We start from the raw sequence: 20,668 nt of genomic DNA on the forward strand, positions 1-20,668 counted from the left end.
CATGGTGATTTTTAAAAATTCATGTTAACATTTTTTTTTCATTTACCCAGATATGTAAGAGTGAACGTCTAAAGAGAACATTTCAGCTTAAAGTAAACTTGAGTTTCTCTCTTATAAGGCAGTTTATCAATTAAGATAAGCAAGCAAACAAAAAATCATTAAAAATCCCGAGGACAGCAGTTCTATAACGTTTGAAAGGCTGGCTCTGCTCTCTCTGGGAAAGGCACCTTCTCAAGCCAGTGGACAGCTTCCGGGAAAATAAACAGATCGAACAGACCCTGGAGATCGGAGGGGTGATAGATGTCACAGACAGCACGCGCTATGTGCTACTCCAAGTGCCGTCTTCTCATGTTGATTTTGCCTTTAACACATTCTGGGGGAAACAGAACTTGAACTTTGGCCCAAAACATGGTCAAGTAATGATTTAGATTACAAAGTCTCCTGTGAGAATATGTAATTCTGGAGCCATATTTCTTCCATCAATAATACTTTGTATGATTACTCTAATTTGTTACAAAAGCGTTTTTGTTGTGCCAATAAATTTATCACCCAAACCATACTGGTTTCTCCTTTTCTCTGAATATGCAATTATTTTATTCCCCTCCTTTTTCAATCTTCATATGTCTTCAGATTTAGTAATTCCACAGTTGTCAAGGAAAATACTAGGGTTTGTATCTCATTTGCATTTCAGCTTGACTCTTCCATAACGTTTTCCAAATGAGACCATGTCACTTGTGCCCCTTAGAGAGATTTCGCTCTTATGAAATACTCAGGAGAATGGAATTATTCAGAAAATAACATGCTTATCACAAAGAAAGTGATCGAAACCTGGGAAATGTTATAACCCTTAAAATCACATTTACATTGTGGTTTATTTTTTTTTTTTCACTTTTCTAAAAGAAACCCATAAAGCTGCTACAATTTGCCTTCTTAATAAACATTGGAATTAGTCACAGACTGAGGGCCCACCTTTCCCATGTTAGAAGACTGCAGTGAGATACTCTCTTCTCATTATTTTATAACCAACTAATACTTTGTGGTTTGTGCACTGTACAGTCACATCCATTATTTCTATTAGATAATATTCTGCTGCCTTTATTTTCAAAACTGTGCTTGTGGCTTTAAATTTTCTGTGGAAACTTTAAAGAGAAAAAATATCTGGCAGCACTAATTATTTGGCTATTTGGCAATATTAAACTTAAGCTATCTTGGTTGTTTTTTGTGTTGTTGTTTTGTTTTTTTTTTTTTTTTCCATTGAGAAGAAGGAAACAGGAAGCAAAGAGACAAGAAGAATTGAACTCATTATGCTGCACACCATGATGCCACAGTTAACTTACTATATAAATGCGTTAAAAAGTAAGTAGTGGGGGGTCTGGGTATACAAAATGCTTAATGGATTAATTTCAGTGCTCGTAAAATCGGAGTGCAAAAGCTGGAGTCCATCCGCTGTGCAGGCTGCCTGATGAAGCCAGTGTATCAGATGTACCCCCAGGAGGGTCACAGCCCTTCCGAGTGTCTGGCGAGCGACAGATCTCTTCGGGAGCAATTGCAGAGTGTGCCGAATTGTGTGATATTAGCACACCCCCCCCCCCCCCCCCAGGACTAATTGAGATCACTAAGCTCATTCTCACTTGAGATTCAAATAAGATTGGAGAATCTGTCACTAGGGATTGTTCTGTCAGAGTGGGAAAGGGACAGTGTCCCCATGGTGTCAATGCAGCTACTTCCCTGCAAAATGCCTCGTTTTTTACACTAGAAAAAAAAGATGACATTTTTTTTGAAAAACCACTTAATTACTTCGGTTTTCTATATTATTCTACCTATGAGTGTGCGACCCTGGAGTCCTGCAATTGCCATTAGACTCATTCCTCTAGCAGGCTACATGCGCTAATGAAGGGAAAAAAACTAATTATAATTCTCTAAATAGCTGTTTATTAATGAGTCATCTTTTTCCTTTTAACCTTGTAAGCTGCTTTGCTGGTTGCATCAGGCTGAATACATATTTTGCTTTATAAAACATCAAAAATAAATCTTTAAAGAGGAGGAGGCAAAGTAACACCTTAAGTGCAATGTTGGTATGTGAATCACTTTAAATATTTCAAAATTGCTCCATATAATTCTCAATCAGGAAAGACAGTTACATAATTTCATTTTCTTTGCACTGCTTTACATCTAATACCAGTATTTACTGAACATTGTTCCCTGGTTACCTATGGTATACTGAACTACTAATCCGATGTGCAACTGTATTTTCAATGTAAATTTTAAGTATAGTACAGAATTAGAGTTGTTCTGTCATCATATAAAAGGCAAGGAAAATAGTCACTTATTTGTTCTTTCTGCCTAAATGAGCCTAGATCCTAGAAGCAGGAAAAAAAAATGGAATGGATTTATTTCACTATTTAATATTCCTTGGATTGTATTTTTGTATTTCCCATAGTTCATCAAAGCATCAATTGTCCCTGAGTGAATCCGACAGACATAGAAACTGACATTTTGCCCTCCAAAGCTAATTTGGAAACTGCCAATTCCAATTTAGTTCTAAAATGAGTTCCAGGGGTCATGTTAGGGTGGTGGTTCACAGGAAGGGGGTGATTTTGAGAAGGTTATCCCTGACGGAGAGCACACTAGGAGCTTGGGGACATGCTGAATCGGACATAATTCCCAAGTAAGTTCTGCAGCTATTACAACATCTAAGGACCTACTTCACACAAGATCATTTAATGTGGACCAAATATTCCAAGATTTTTTAAAAAAATTGTATGTTTTCAATTTTTTAACAATTAAATTATACTAAATGTAAAGCTATGGGGTTCTTAATTCAAACATATTCTTATATTTTTACATAGCTCTGTAACAATAAAGTTACAAAAATATAGTGTTTAAATTTGGGGCATAGAATAAAATTTCCTGTTCTACAATGATCCCTGTAAACTGGGATTTAGATACAAAATGAGGCTAAGCAATTGCTTAGGCCATGTTTGTATATGCTTTATTTTTATTTCCAGCAGCATACTGTCTTAGAATATTAATCTTTGTGCTTTTATTTTTCATACTTATATTTTGCAAACTTTCCCTAGTGAGTCAGTGACAGCTTCACTACTTCAAGGAGAATTACCACTGCTTTAGTAGGAAGGCAAAAGAAAGAAATGTTTAGTGCTTAATATTTTGACTTCCAAAAGAGACTCTCAAAGTCCACATCAGAAATACTAGCTTTGACTAAGTGCCCATAAGTAGATTAGTAGATTAAAAAAACCAAACAAACAAACAACTGGTACATATACACATTGGAATACTACTCAGCAGTAGAAAAAAAGGAAATCTTACCTTCTGCAACAGCATTTGATAGACCTGGAGAGTATTATGCTAAGTGAAATAAGCCCGTCAGAGAAAGACAAGTACCATATGATTTCACTTATATGTGGAATCTAATGAACAAAAGAAACTAATAAACAAAATAGAAACAGACGCATAGATAAAGAGAACAGAATGACAGCTGTCAGGGTGGGGGGCAGTTGGGGGCTGGGTGAAAAAGGTGAAGGGATTAAGCAAAAACAATAAATAAACAAAACAAAATTCATAGACACAGGCCACATTATGGTGATTACCAGAGGGAAAGGGGCTGAGGGGAGGTAGAGGAGGGTATAAAGGGGATAAATGGTGATGGAAGGAGACTTGAATTTGAATGGTGAACACACAATGCAATATACAGGTGATGTATTATAAAATTGTACATCTGAAATGTATATAATTTTATTAATCAATGTCACCACAATATATTCAATAAAAGAAAAAAATTTAGTGGTTTCCCTAAAGTTTGCAATTAACATTTATAAGTAATCCAAGTTCATTTTCAATGAGTACTATACTACCTCATGTGCAGTGTGTTTCCTATATTAACAAAATAATTATAATTTCTCCCTTTAATCCCTTGTACCATTGCTGTTATTTACAATATTTTAGTTATATATAAGCATAACAAGTATATATATGCATATACATGTATGTTTATATGTATGTGCATATATATACATATGTATATACACACATGTGTAAGCATATATGTACATACATAAGCATGCATAATGTGATACATTGTTGCTATTATTATTTTGAACAGATTTATCTATTAGATCAATTAAATGCTATGCGGATACTAATTAAAATTTATCCATTGATATTTTAAGAATAATTATTGATATACACAGATTTTCCAATGAAGGAAATATATTTGCAATGCAACTATATGTACAAAGAAAACTGAAGATCAAACAGGTCAGTCTTGTGTACCATATTTTTGTAATTAAGCCATTCCATTACTGAATGTACACACTGGGTTGGTTAATGACTCTAATCTGTTTTGCTCATTAGTAAAAGGAAAATAGTTTAGAAAAAAACACAAATAGAAAAGACATATGCAAAATGACCACAAACATTCTAAACTCTAGCAGATAACTAAAGATTGCTTTAACATCCTTGCCAATATTCACTGTGGGAAGGAATCATGATTTACAAAGTATTTTATGAAAATAAACACACTTCTTTCACATATATAAGACCATAGAATTTCCTCCCTGATTTAAATTCCCAGTATTTCTCCCTCAGCCACAAATGAACAGACCCATTTGTATGGTCAAACTATTTTATTTTTTGTGGGTTGAGAAAAGATTGTTTATATTCTGTAATCTAAGCATTGTCAGCAGTTTCAGGAGTCCCATTTTGAGTTTTCATATATCTGTACATTTTTCAATCACCATTGCTTCCTCCTGTCACTGCACTGCTTGAAGGATGTGAGGCAGTTACAGAAGCTAAAGAATTAAATGGCACACATACTTCTTTCTCAAACCCTTTGAGGAGGAAGGGGAGGAAAAGCCTAGTGCAGGTAACTATTATAACTTTGCCCTTTATGGTTTTCTTTTAGATTATTTGTTAAAAATATTAAATTTTCATGTGCTCTGCAGAGCCTAGCATAGTTTATAAGATGAAAAGAAAAGAAATGTTATTAACTGCTGCACTGCCAAGGAATAGTCATTACCTGCCTGTGTGCATTAGAAGAATTCTTAGTCATTTGGGTTGCAACTGTCTTGAACTCTAATGTTTCAGGATGTACCCTTGCTGTGGTTTCAATGCCCATGTCCAAGGTCATGAAGATCACAAGCTTTATTTTGTGCCTGCAGTTATCACATGGAGCAGTGAACACATTAGAGAATATTTGTGCAGCCTGCTTGGCTCAAATCTCTCTATTTTTCTCCCTCTCTCCTTTTACTAGTATATTAAACAAACTGGTCTGCTAGATTATTTTACACAGGTAAATATGCCTCAATAAATGCCTTCCAATTTTTAAGGTGATTATTTAAAATTAAAAATATCATTAAGTGTCATTCCAGTATGGACTTTCTTTGAATAAAGTGGATTATAGAACAGCGGGGATGTATAAATTGGGTAAGGAATTCAAATCCTTGCAAAGTGCGTATTGCTTTTCTGACATGGACACAGCAGCAGTCCTGGCTATGTCCTTCCAAGAGCTACCTGAACAAGCCCTTTTCATTGGTCACATCATCTTTGGAAAAGACTGCCTGCTTCCCAGAGTGTGGAGGACCATGCACTACTAGAATCATAGAAATGCCTCTGTCAAATCAGATAAGCATCCTTGCAAATGCTCAGAGCACATTTAAAAACTCCTGTATGATAGATTATAAATGTGTATTACTACTAACCCCATCACTCAACCCCCAAAATATATAGCCCTGCAAAGGTAATTCCTGGTGACTTTATAGCTCAGTTATTTTGCCTTTTAAAGCAGGTTATCATCTCTGGGGTTTTAAAATGTCAATGTCTCTGCAGGGTCTTTCTGTTCTGAACAGGGATAGGTAGAAGAACGTTTTACCATCTGTCTTTAAAAGTTAATTTTAAGAAATACAGGTTTGTAACCTCTCAAGCATCTCAAGCCAGATACGCTACCTCCTTGAATGGATTATCTCATTTGACTTACCTGGTGTTAACTGCATTCCAAAAGAAGAAGGATGCTGGTTTTAGAGATTTAAAAACTACATCATTTCAATAGTAAAGGCATTTGTGTTAGAAATATAAAGTCAACCCACATGCTCAAAAACAAGTATATATATAACTAAGAACAGCACAAAATAAAGAAACCTAATGAAAAAAGCAAGTATTATAAGTCTTTCATAGACTATTTTAGAATAAAGTGTTTAATTTTTAATCTAAATAATAAATTATATACCTCTGGTAACAATTGTACTCAATTAAAACCCATTAATTGTTCAAATTATGTCATTGCTATTTGGGCCCAATCAAGAAAATCTTTAGCAGAGCAATAAGCAAACTAAGGGATTTAATCTTCAAGATTTTATCTCTAAAAAATTTCTATTCTGCTTCAGAAATCCCTCATCAGTCAACGTTTTAAAAGTCTACAGCACGGTCACTATAATAATCAATATTTCACATTAGTTTTGCTTAAAAATAAAAATACATTTTGTGACACACTAAAGCATATCTTCGATGGTAGAAATGCAGAGATATAGATGAGGATACCTTTCAATTTACCTTCATTTGAGGCGCATCTAAGTGACAAGAGCAGGGTGAGGGTCTGCCTTACTTAGGAAGAGACTTAGTAACACATTATTGATGACTCAGGCAAATCAGATGGCAAATTACCTTTGAGAGGTCCCCAGCCTCCAAATAGAAGCAGATAACAAACACATTCCACGTAACCCAGAGGACTAGCCAGACAGCATACTGTGGAAAAACAAGAGAGAAATAACATATAATTAATTTTGAATCAGCTGAATAAGATTTAAATAGAACTTGAACTTTTGAACGCAAATCATAAGATTAGTGGGAAATATTAGATATTGCTTCTTTCTAGGGAACAGGATGAGATGCACATTTATCTCTGTTGATATGTTTCTCACTGTTATGGACTCTAGTATTATAGCTCAAACTTGCTTAAGGATAATTTTTAAGATTTAAGACAAAAGAAATACTAGCCCACATTCTGTTTTAAGGGGCAATGATTATTACTTCTAGATATCTAAAGAACTGGACGCTCCAAAGAAATATTAAATACAACCCATCGAAGGGAACTCATGTTTTCTTTGGCAAAAATAAAACCATTATAATATGAATTTTCTCCAAATTATTTGGGTTCATCCACAAATAGTCCTTCTATTTCTGTCCCATATAAATCAACTTTCTCTTTCTGTGGTCTTCTTTTCATTTCCCTCTTTACCTTCTTATTTTATCCCCTCACAATCTCCTGTTACAGTGACCATGTAGCTATTATTCTTAATTTTATTCTGTTTTCTATTTATTTTGTCTTCTTCCCTGAGGATGATTGATTTTTTTTTTTAACCAAGACATAGTTCTGATCAGTCAGTCAACTACAATTGTTTAAGCATCTAGAAAATAACATGCTGGAAAGATATTAAGGAATCAAAGACAAATGATACATTCTCCCTGAAAGCAAGTCAAGTGGTGAGGGTAGATTTAAAGAAAAAAAGATGCTTATTATACAAAAATCATTAAAAGAATCTGAGCACAAGCAAGGAAGATGGGAGAAGTGTAAGCTTATTCTGAGAAAAACTAGTCCTATAAAGCTTAACAGGAGAGGTGAAACACTTTCCATAAGAAGTGAATCAAACAAACATATAAACTTTACCAAAAATCATGGGGGGGTTGAAGGACTATGGTGGAAGGGTACTGTAAACAAAGAAAACAGTGTATGGGAATTTTAAAAAGTGGGATGAGAGGATTTCATTTCTCTGATAAGTAAACACCAATGGCTCCCATTATTTATATAATGAGTTCTAAAACCATTATTTTATCATTCAAGGACCTCCAAAATCTTGAACCATGTTATATTTTTCAGACACATTTCATTTAATCTTTCATCATGGATTTCAAACATATTGAATTACTTGCAGTTCCATGTACATGGGTAGTTATTTGCCACCTCTGTTCCTTTTTAAATGTTATTCCTTTATTCTTTAATAATTTTTTTTATCCCCTAGGTACTCCTCTTACCATCTATCAATATTTTATTTTTCTTTAAAGGTCAATTTAAATATTACCTCCTAAATGATATCTAATTGGAATTGGCTTAATCCTGCTTAGTGCTCTAGAAGACCTTGCTTGTCCTAATTTCATTCCAAATGTCTTATATCAATTTGCATAAGCTCCTTGAGAAAAGGGTCCATTTAAAAAATTATGCTTATGTCTCTAATTTGTCAACTTAGTGTTTTGTACAAAATAAGCACTAAGAAAATATTTTGTAAATCGATGGATGAGGACCAATCTAGAAAAAATCTTGGTATTTTCGGATGCAGAACCTCTTCTCCCCTCCTAGACCTGGTTTCTATGAGTGAACTATGATCACTCATGTAGTGTGGGGACTAAGATCCCTATATGATGAGTGGATGTAACACATAATAATGACTCAGCTGTTTTCCAGATGATGGGTTCATCAAACTGCTGGCTAGGTGCAATGCTAGTGAGACTAAAGTAAGGGCAAAACTAAATGGTCTAAGACAAAAAAAAAAAAAGAGCTGGAGAGGCTGTTTGACTTGAGGGCTCAGGGCTAGAAATAAGGCAAAGAAGCTGAGCTGTCTGCAGCAAAGATCTCAGTTCTAGCAGACAGCTACGGAAACATCTAAGCTTGCTTAGTATTGGGAAGTGTGAATTAATATCTCAATTTTTTTTTAAACTAACATCTAAACTTATTCAACTACTTTGAAGATCTAGATTTTACCTTTAGAAATATGGTGAAATGCTGGGTCCTATTTTAAGGGTAACAGGGTGAGAAAAAATAAAAGTGCCTGGGGGTTCCTGTGCCTTGGTTTAAGTGACTAAGAAAAAATAAAAGAATGAACAAAGTGTTTTATCATGTCCTTTGCTCATGGTGACACCCTCTCCCTCCCTTACTAATGATGGTCAGTTAAATAAGCACTATCTTCAAACTTTTATCTACTTAGGATGTAAAACAAAAATGCTTTCTACATAAACTTAGTTAGAACTTTCTTCCACTAATTGAACTTGCAGTCTAGACTTGTTTTCTTTGTTTCCCTGATGCAACATATTCTTCCCTAGAATAAGTTTGCTTTTTTGACACCTTAATGCCAAAAGTGACAGATGGTGTTTTATAAAGCAAACCTTTCTCCATTTGATTTCATTAAGTGGTAATTTGTTATTTCTGATTTGCCATGCTATAAAATTATAAAGCGTTTTTCTATATTGTATTTCATGAGTTGCTCTTCTATAGTATTAATTAGTAATGCTTGTGTTCTTTTCTTTTCAAATCACACTATTTAAAAATATTGATTTTTAGAGAGAGAGAGAGAGAGAAATACTGATTGATGTTCCACTTATTTTTGTATTCATTGGCTCCTTTTTGTATGTGCCCTGATGAGGCATCAAATCCAAAACCTTAGCATATCAAAACAACATTCTAACCAACTGAACTATCCAGCCAGCACTTTTGTTCTCCTTTTTTATTCCTTTCTGATCACAGTCATCCAAAAGGGTATTTTCATTTTATTGACTTTATTATAAACCAGTTAGTTCGCCTGCACTCTTTTTCATTAAAGGTTTAATACAGAATTGTCACCTTTAGTGATGTGGCAACTTTAATAAACAGAGAAACTCACATTGCTACAGAGGGTGACCTTTCATTTGCATCATCATCCAAAGGCAGGCCTTTATCTAATTTCACTTTATCTCATTTACCTTCTTAAACAGTCTTCCTTCATTCTCTTCTTTTTTTGAAAAAGAAAATTCTCTTTTGTTCTTGCTTTTCTCATTTTAACAACTGGTATTTATCTAAATCAAATCTCCTCTAACTGGATTTTACATAATTCTTTAATACTGAAGATTGTGTGTTCCCTTGTAATTTGGCCAATGAATGATTTTTGTCAATAAATCCTATGGTTCACACTGTTCAAAATATTACTTATCATAATTATTTAAGGGTGTAAAAATGTGTACTAACTTCTTCCCAGTTGCTACAGCTGGTTGATGTGATATAATTGACAACTGCTCAGTTTGAATGTAATTGAAAATGATGTACTGCCCAGGAGATGGCCTAACAGGATAACAAAGTCTCAAGCTTGCCAGACAGCACCTAACTTATAGTTTCTGCTACAATTTTTCTTAATCCTCAACTTTTCTGGTGAAAAAAATCTTATATTTTATGTTTAAGGTACCAATTACGAGATTATCTGTAATGATGGACAAATCCCACCAGGATAAAACTCATTCTGTAAGGGTTGAATTCTGCAGGTCTAAGTGGACCATTTGAGAGATGGATTTGATTGAGTCTCCAGCTAAATAGTCAACATTATCAACTGAAAAAACACACACACAGTAATTGAATCATCATGGGTTCCATATTGTATTTGGGGCTGTAATGATGAAATCTAATTAGCTGTGCAAGATAAAAATTAGATAAGGCTGTCAATCATGATAGGCCAAAATACTGGCCAGATCCAGAGCCACAGTGATATCGCATGTTGTGGTTGCATAATAACTAGGATGATAGTGACTCAGACAAAAGGCTGATAAACATCTGCCTGGAAAATAATGAATCACACCTTAACAGCACTGCCAGTGTTTCTACTTCTTTCTCTTACAATAAAGCTTCCTAAAATGGAAGTCTATATTTTTTTAAGTTATAAAGGATAGATGACATAGACAAAGCAGATGAACTTAACATCAGTTTTTCAGGTTTTCATATACAGACACAATTTTTCATTTTTATTTGAATTACATTCAATTCATAAATTAACGTGGGGGAAACTCCAATCTTAATGGCATTGTATTACCAAAATAATTTCTTCTAGGAAAATTCTGGTAAAAAGGAGGCTATCATTTAAGACAAGTGAATTTTCCTATCTTTTCCATTATTCACAATGATTCTAAAAGCAATTTCAGGGGAAAAAATTTAAGTGATCTGAATCATTTTAGTGAATTATTCTTAAAAACCACCACAATTTAAAAAACTATTATTCAATCATATTACCATAATTATTAGAAAATGAAACACTAGCCACAGGATTCCATAAGTGCTTAATTAGAAAAAGAGTTGGGCCAGTGAATCAGTTTACATTTATTAATCACCAGCAGGAAGCAAGTGACTATAACAGATGCTGCAGAAAAACATTACAGGGTATAACTATTCCCTAAAATGATTTATATTTATCATTAATATGCAATCAATGCAATGTATTGAAATGTGTTCAGGTGTGATTTTTTAACTAGGGAGCAATGTCATTGATATACCTCTAATATAAAAAATAATGTAATCAGTTCTAATGAACTGTGATAGAAGCATTCCTAAGAAGCATTGGATTAGCAAATCATGTCTTAAAACAACTTCTTGAAGCAACAGTTTAAAGTGATTAACAATCAGGTGTTTTAATATTAACAATGAAGGTATTTTAATAGATATAAATGTATACCCATAAAACAAATATCCCTGGTTAAAAATGATTGGAATATATTAATCTTTTGCTGAAAGTTAATTATATTTTAGCTCAATTTTCTCAACTGCAACAGCAGTATCATTTAATCTGCTTAGGCATTCTCATCAGTTTCTCAGACATTGTTATGAGAAAAAAAGAGCAATAGTGGCCCAAATAGAACATCTCATTTCCCAATTCTTGATCACTTTATGACAGCCTGCCTTATGATTTAAATTCTTTCTTCTATTTTTTTCATGCTATAAAAATTCGTCCCTTGCCCAACCGGTGTGACTCAGTGGTTGAGCATCTATCCAGGAACTAGGAGGTAATGGTTTGGTTCCTGCTCAGAGCACATGCCTGGACTGTGGGCTCAATCCCCAGTAGGGGGGTGCAGGAGGCAGCAGATCAATGATTCTCTCTCATCATTGATGTTTCTATTCCTCTCTCCCTCTCCCTTCCTCTCTCTGAAATTAATTAAAAAAACATAAAAAATAAATGAAAATGTACTTTTGGAGAAATATCTATAAAAATATACTATGACAACTCCTAGTTTGATGAGGGATGATCTGATTAGGTAATCAGCCAGAATCTAATCATAGATTGTGCTTCCGGTCATAGAGTAAGGCATATTTCTACTTTCTCATTTTTATCAATGCTGCCATGATATGCTCAAGCATCCTAGTACTTTTATATTTATTTAGACATTGTAAAAATTTCATTAACTTCTAGTTCATTTTAAAATCAGTTTTATGTTTTCTCCCAATTACAGGAATGTCTTATTATAAAAATACTTAACATTTACAATACTTAACTAAAATCATCAGTATTATTTTAGTGCACACATTTCCATTGCTTTTTCTATAAAAATATATTTCAATTATGTGTATACATTAAATACAAATCTTGATCATATTTTGTTACCTATTTTTTTCACTTGATTAAAAAGTCTCCTTAAGTATTCTGCAACATATATATTAATTCAATGATTCACCATGAGCTATTCAATGAATTCTATTATTTATCTTTTATGTGTTTTTTTATTGTTCTATTTTGATCAATTCCTAGATATTTGGATTATGTTTAAAAATGTTTAGTTTGACATATTAAATCATACTTTAATATAGTTTGCTTAAATATACTATTTCTAAGACAGACTATAAATGTTAGAATATCCAAGGGCATGATTTTAATGAACATTTAAACATGGCTATTAAATTTTATGCAACTCCAAATAAAAACACTATCCCCAAAGGCATTCTTTCCTTTTGAAACAAAAAGTGAAAAATAATTCCTTTTGAAAAAACAATAACACTCATTCAGCATGTAGACACCTGTATTTGACTAATTTTTTTCTTTTTAAATAAGAAAATAGTTTATACGAAGGTATTCATAGTCCTGCAACTCTAAGCCTAGGGGAATTCCACCAAAAAGAGCAGTTTTGGCTAATATGAATAAATTCATGAAGCAAAATTCAACTCAGTGGTCACATGAAAACATAAATGTATATTTTTCCTAGAGTATTATAAACTAGGTGCTTGAGCCCTAGCTGGATTGGCTCAGTGGATAGAGCATCGGCCTGCAGACTGAAGGGTCCCAGGTTCGATTCTGGTCAAAGGCATATGCCTGGGTTGCGGGCTTGATCCCAGTAGGGGGCATGCAGGAAGGAGCCAATCAGTGATTCTCTCTCATCATTGATGTTTCTATCTCTCTCCCTTCTTCTCTGAAATCAATAAAAATATATTTAAAGAAATAAACTAAATGCTTGAGTACTTTATAGATCACAACTCTTCATTTGCAGATGCTAATACATCTGTTAATGTTTAGTAATGAATGAAAACTGCATATTTTTTTCCCTCATCTAAAAAGCATTTTTCCCCCATCAATTTACTAAACAGCTTGCCATTTACTATTTCAAAAGCAGGGCTCAGAGTTACTAGCTTCAGGATTCTTTTGGTAAACTGGATAAAAATTAAAGCAAGTAAAAAAGCAACTGTTTCAGTTAAGAAATGTTTTTGGCTGCAAGTAACACATATTGAACTACAGGCAGTTTAAATACAGGGTTTTGAAAATCTTTTCTCATACGTGAAGTCTGGAAGTGGGCTATTGTTGGCTCAATGGCTCCATGCTGCCATGGCTCTTGACCTATACCTGTGGGATTTTCTTTCAAATCCTCACACAGTTATCCTTTGCAGTCAGAGAAAAATCCCTTCCTTCTGCAACACTTTATTCTTTCAGGAGGAAAAACATCCCAGAGGCACTTGGAAGACTTCTTTCATCTCATTAGGTAAAAGTGAATCTCATGCCTACTTTCCGGAAGCCAATCACTGGCAAAAAGGATTAGGATTATCCTGGTTGTTGTAAACCCACTGTAATTCTTCCCCTGGACCTGAGAGAGGATCAGACCTCCCTGAGTGCTTTGCTAACCATCCAAATATGTGAACGAAATTCAGATTCTGTTAGGAGAGAGAGAGAGAGAGAGAGAGAGAGAGAGAGTTGCAGGGGGCGGATGCTATCTGCCACTGCAACTTATGCACAACCTAATATTTTGTTCTCTTTAATATGCAAATGTGAATAATTGCTAGAATTTCCTGTGAGTCTCTCTTTTTCCCCCTAGAGAAATAGCAAAACTCTTTGCTTTAGTTAGACTACACATATTCAACTAAATAGAAAAGTAATTTAGTATTAAACTCAAAGTAAGTAAAAGATTTCAGATGATCCTAGAGGAAGACCATGAATCAGACAGTGTCTTACAATTGGCAAGATTCAACTTAAAGAGCATACAAAGAAGAAAAATATACATTGTGTTAGGTGTCTCATTAGAAATGTAAAACATTTCTATCTTGACAAGAAAGAAAAATATGATGGAAATACTGAGAATATTAATATAAGAATAAAACAGGGAATTTTGAAAGGTCAAAAGTAGGAAGTTAGCAATGACATTTTCAAAATTTATATAAATACTAGAGGCCAGGTGCATGAAATTCGTGCACGGGGGTGTGTGTCCCTCAGCCCAGCCTGTATCCTCTCCAATCTGGGACCCCTCAAGGGATGTCCGACTGCCTGTTTAGGCCCGATGCCAGTAGGATCATTGGACATCCCTCTCACAATCCAGGACCGCTGGCTCCCAACCACTTGCCTGCCTGCCTGCCTGATTGCCCCTAACCGCTTCTGCCTGCCAGCCTGATCACTCCCTAACCACTCTCCTGTCAGCCTGATTGACGCCTAACCACTCCCCTGCCGGCCCGATTGCCCCTAACTGCCCTTCCCTGCCAGCCTGGTCCCCCTCAACTGCCCTCCCCTGCAGGCCTGGTCCCCCCCAACTGCCCTCCCCTGCAGGCCTGGTCCCCCCCCCCCAACTGCCCTCCCCTGCACACCTGGTCCCCCCCAACTGCCCTCCCCTGCAGGTCTGTTCCCCCTCAACTGCCCTCCCTTGCAGGCCTGGTCCCTCCCAACTGCCCTCCCCTACTGGCCTGATCACCCACAACTGCCCTCCCCTGCCGGCCATCTTGTGGTGGCCATCTTGTGTTCACATGGGGGTAGCTATCTTTGACCACATGGGGGTGGCCATCTTGTGTGTTGGAATGATGGTCAATTTAAATATTACTCTTTTATTAGATAGGAGTAGAGGCCTGGTGCATGAATTTGTGCATGGGTGGGGTCCAGCCGGCCTGCTAGAAGGAAGGGATGTGGAAGGTTGGCTGGCCACAGTGCACATAATAGCACTAGTCATTCCAGTCATTTCGGCCACTTGCTTTTTATATATATACTAGAGGCCCGGTGCACAAAATTCATGCATGGGGGGGGGTGGAGGTCCCTCAGCCCGGCCTGCACCCTCTCATTATTCGGACCCCTCAGGGAATGTCCAACTGCCGGTTTAGGCCCGATCCTGCCTAAACCGTCAGTCGGACATCCCTCTCGCAATCCAGGACCACTGGCTCCTAACCGCTTGCCTGCCTGCCTGCCTGCCTGATCTCCCCTAATCACTCTGCCTGCCTGCCTTATCGCCCCTAACCCCTCTGCCTGCCTGCTTGATCGCCCCTAACCACTTGCCTGCCTGCCTGATAACCCCTAATAACCTCTGCCTGCCTGATGGCCCCTAACCACTCTGCCTGCCTGCCTGATAGCCCCCTAACTGCTCGCCTGCCTGACTGATCACCCCTAACCACCTCTACCTCAGCCCCGCTGCTGCAGCTTTGTCTGGAAGGATGTCTGGAATGACGTCTGGAAGGTCGTTTGGCTGTCCAGTCTAATTAGCATATTACGCTTTTATTATAGATTGATACCTCACTATCATATGGTAGATGTGTGATGGTTGAGAATTTTGACTGAGTAAGCACAGTCTATATTTTTCCCCTTTTGGATTAGAAAAATAACCAGCCTCCTTTCTGGAAAGGTTTTAATCTCTGCTTAGCTTTTCTATACTGCTAGTTTTCATCTTAGATTTGAAGCACTTCTAATAGGCAAACAGCCTTCTAAAATACACAAATTATCCTAATTGGGGGATATGGTAAATCTATCAACATGAAATTTAAAAATGTCTACTTGTTTGATTTAAAAACATCCAAATACAGATGTAGGTAAAAATACTTGTTGTTTTTGTCTTGGGCACATTAAATAAACTCCATTCATCTTGGGTCCTTTCTATTACATTAGATTGTAAGTGTGGGCTGGGATTAGGTTCTCCCAAACATTTAAAACTGCTACAACAATATAATCTCCTAACTTGCTTTTGGATAAGAAGATTTCCATCAAGCTCTGGTTGGTTTGGCTCGGTGGATGGAGCGTCGGCCTGCAGAGTGGAGGGTCCCAGGTTCGATTCCGGTTAGGGGTGCATGCCTGGGTTGCGGGCTCGATCCCCAGTGGGGGGCATGTGGGAGGCAGCCGATTGGTGATTCTCTCTCATCATTGATGTTTCTATCTCTCTCACCCTTGCTCTCTGAAATCAATATATTATATATATATATATATATATATATATATATATATATGAATGAATGATAAGATTTCCATCAAAATTTTTACTGGGTAATTTTTTTTTATCCCTACATAAGTGACAGTATTTATCAATACTGTGATATCTATCTTCTGAATGCCTGTCTCATTGGATGTCAATAGGACATCCAATGAGACAGGCTTAGTTATACCATATCTGGTAAGCACTGCTTGTTATACTGGTATTTTGGGCTCAAGTATTCTGATGTGCTAAGAAGCCCTAAGAAATGAAACATCTTAAAGAGATAACAATATATTCATAATTAAATGTTATTAATTCAATCTTAGACAAACTCAAAATTATCAGACTTTTAATTAATTAAATATCTGTATTTAAATGCATACTACATAAGGCAGAAATACTGAATATAGAAAGATTACCCTCAAAAGAGCTAAAATAAATAATCATGGAACATAGGAATTATTTTATTTTTAAATCAGTCAGTTTAATAGGGAAAAATCTCTCACAAGCACCTGGTCCAATGCACAGCATAATTCATTTTTAAATTATGCATCTTTTGCTATACTGAAGATATTCTAAAAATAGTGATATTGTCCAATAAAAGTGTCCTTTGATTTCAATTACAGTTTTTGAGGACAAAAATGTAAAGTTACATGTTTCGCTTATTAATTAATGCCTTTGGTTTTAAGTGGAAAATTTGGATTCATAAATGAAATACTAATCAACCAGTGTTTTTGATAATCACTTTAGCAGTTTTCTTAAATTTATTTCATTTCTTATTTTAATTGTGGTAGGCAGAATGATTGCCCCCTAAATGTGTCCTAAGCCAATCCCTAGAACCTGTGGACATAGTGAGCGAACAAACTCTTTGTTACTGTATTATGCCATAGACATAAAACAGGCACATTATCCAGGTTGACCTAAAACAGAGAGATCATCCAGGTGGGCTTAATCTAATCACATGAGTCTTAAAGCAGATAGCTTTTTCTGGCTGGTGGCCAAGGGGGAAGTCAGAGATAAATGAAGAACCAAAGGCTGAAAACCATCCCAGGCCAGCAGACAGCAAGCAAATGAGGACCTCAGTGCTACAATCAAATGGAGCCGAGTTCTGCCTGAATGAGCTGGCAGTCCATGGTCCTCCCCTCCCCACCCTGGGCCCCGGACAAGAGCACAGGACAGTGACTATCTTGATTTTTGTCTCATTAGACCCTAAGCACAGTACTGAGCCAAGCCCACTTGGATTTCTGACATTCAGAGCTATGAGAGAATACATGGGAGTTATTTTAAGCCTCTAAGTTTGTGGTAACTTGTTACACAACAGTATAAAATTAATACATTGATATGGAGGTTTTCAATTTTTTATGAAAGATTTTCAACTGTCAAGGAATTTTTCAAAAGAGACCAAAGTGTATGAGTAGACTGAACTTAATAGAGTCTTTCAGGCTCACTTTAGGCATATGTATGCTCTTTTGAATTCGAAGACATTTTGATATATAACCTTAATCTGCCTATGCAGATTTCTATAAATTAATTATTTAATAGAAAGATATATCTAAGAAGTTAGGAGACCTGGGTTTAAATCCTGACTCCTTAATGGATCTACCCCTATATTCTGAAAAATATTGGTATTTCTGTCCACTTTTGAAACTAACATTCCTGGATGAATGGAAGGTGAGTTTATTGTTATTTTTCCGGAGAAGTATATCCTTTCTCACATTACCAGCCTTAGCTGCAGTGCCTATGGGCTAGTCCAACAATGGTGATAGAAATAAACAGAGTATTTCACTCCTCCTGTCAGCCACTTAGACAGTCAATCATTTTTATTGGAAGTAATGATTGCAGAGTGATTTCAACCAAAAGTATTAGCACTGGTAATCACTTTTTGTATTATTATACAAGAACACTTTTAAAGAATGTATTCATTACTTTTTAAGGAATACATCTTCAGAAAATCCATCAGGCCTTGTAATGGCCATTATGTAGTCACATTATTTGCAAGACTGACACTATTTGATCAAATGTGGTGTTGTCAGGAGACAGGGCCTTGGAGAATATGTTAAAATTATGCCCAGAAATTGATAAATGTTAATGTACATGTAGTATTAAAATAACATTTGAATGAGAGCTTAATATGTATTAACTTTTTCAAAGGTGAAAAAAAGTCAAGTAATGATGATCTGCAAGCACTGATAATAGTTATGTTTCATCACACATATTAGTTTATTCTAATTTTTTAATCACTTTAAGGCTAAAATTACTAATGCTTAGCTTAAAATTTAGCATTCAAGAATTTAAAAAGTTTAAAAATTATCTTTCTCTTTAAAATGTTTCCTCTTATGGTACTTAAGAGTAAAATTGCATTTAGCTCAAATCAGCATAGGAAATAGAGTTTTATATTTGGATTGTATATTGTATCTTCACCAAATAGTTATTGTATCTTCATTAAATTACTATGCATACATGTGACTATTTAGCCCAGGTATTTAGAGAACTAATGAAGCCATGGTCTTGGATTGGATACCCATATATACTCCTGAGGGTTTTTCCTGCTCATTGACTACAGAAGATAAGTCTTAGCAGAGACATGCCTTGCAAATACAAGGTTATAAGGTATTATAAGGTAAGTAATTATGAGGAATGGTAAAAATCCACCCCAACAACTTATGAAATCATGTTTATTGTTGGTGCATTAATAGTGTCAATCAAATTAAGGTTATATATCAAAATGTCTTCATGTGGCAATCATATTTTTTGATATAGATCCTACGTGTAAATTGGAAAATTTTCTCAATTTATTTCGGTACAAACTTATTTCTGCACACAATTTCAGGGTGACACACATGCATTTGGGGTAAATAGCACTCAAATAAAGCATTCTAGAAGTCAGTCTGTAGCAAATGCTGTGGGCACTGCCAAGGTGCCCCTTTAGGACTGAGACACTGATCATTATCCAGCTGCCAGCAGTGTTGCCTGTTGGTAGCTCACAGCCAAGTCCCTCATTGGAATTACCCTCGGTCACAGTGACCTGCCTTGCTTATGATTATGTTCACCTCCAGGAGCAACCCTCATCTCATGACTGGTTGACACTGAAGTACAAGGCTCCCAGACCCTGTTTTCAATTCGGGACATACATGGAAGCCCAGCCCAGTTTCAGAACCCTGCAGGGCATCAGCTGAGGCTTCTGGTACAGTTCAACTTCTGACCATTCTCACTGACCTCAACCTCACTCCATTACAAATGTTGTTCCTGATAAGAGTCCCCCCAAATGACCTGCATGTGAATCTCAGAGTTCACTACCAGAGGAACCTGATAACCATTAAAAACAGGAGTGGTCCTGCCCAGCCGAAGGGGCTCAGTGGTTGAGTGTTGACGTATGAACCAGGCGGTCACGGTTTGATTCCCGGGCGGGGCACATGCCCAGGTTTGCAGGCTCGATCCCCAGAGTGGAGTGTGCAGGAGGCAGTTGGTCAATAACTGTCTCTCATCATTGATGTTTCTGTCTCTCTCTCTCTCTGTCACTTCCTCTCTGAAATCAATAAAACTATATTTTTTTAAAAATAGGAGTGGTCTTAGAAAGCAAATGTCACAGTGGGGTTTTAGATCTGGATCACTTCCTGATGGCTGCTAAGGAGGGCCTCATCATTGGAATAAATGTTGCAGTGAGGGCTCTTGGCATGCAGGAGCCTTGAAGCTACTAACATTTTTACTGGTGGTGAACTAGGGTGGCTATTTAGCCAAAGCTGATTAACCTGCTGGTAACAAGGTAACAGTGAGTCCCCAATATGGAACTATTCCTTGGAAGATTAACACCCAGTCTGTAACAGCAAATTATGTTGGGCCCCCTCTACCCTAAATGCAAGTAATTCATCTGAGCAGAAACTGAAACATTCTGAATATGGATTGCCTTTCCTGTTTATAGGCTTTAGAGGAACCACTAACTGAGGGCTTAAAGTATGTTTGATCACCAACACAACATCCCATAAAGCACTGCATTGGTACAATAGTTAAGGAAGGAGAGTCAACAAATGCCTAGGGGATCTGTCGGTCCTAAGGCACTTAGAAGCTGTCCATCTGACACACTCATTTGGCTTTCAAATGTGCAGATGACTTGCTAACTTGGAGATGATACTAGGCCAGGCTAAGTGTCTTTTTCCAGGATGCAGTATGTGCCCAACATGAGTGTCTATTATATAGTCCTAGGTCTCTAATAGGTAGAATACATACAGGGGTCTGGGCGTGG

At 36.3% G+C, this 20,668-nt stretch overlaps 1 protein-coding gene across 1 annotated transcript in view; it reads right to left on the minus strand.

Annotated features, from left to right (window-relative positions):
• Positions 1–20,668, minus strand: part of NKAIN2 (sodium/potassium transporting ATPase interacting 2) — a 433,314-nt gene that overhangs the window by 336,894 nt on the left and 75,752 nt on the right. The window contains exon 4 of the mRNA XM_028142922.2: positions 6,676–6,756. Coding sequence (XP_027998723.2) covers positions 6,676–6,756 — 81 coding nt within the window. The remainder of the gene's footprint in view (positions 1–6,675; positions 6,757–20,668) is intronic.

The sequence above is a fragment of the Eptesicus fuscus genome, chromosome 10, assembly GCF_027574615.1.
Source record: "Eptesicus fuscus isolate TK198812 chromosome 10, DD_ASM_mEF_20220401, whole genome shotgun sequence".
NCBI lineage: Eukaryota > Metazoa > Chordata > Mammalia > Chiroptera > Vespertilionidae > Eptesicus > Eptesicus fuscus.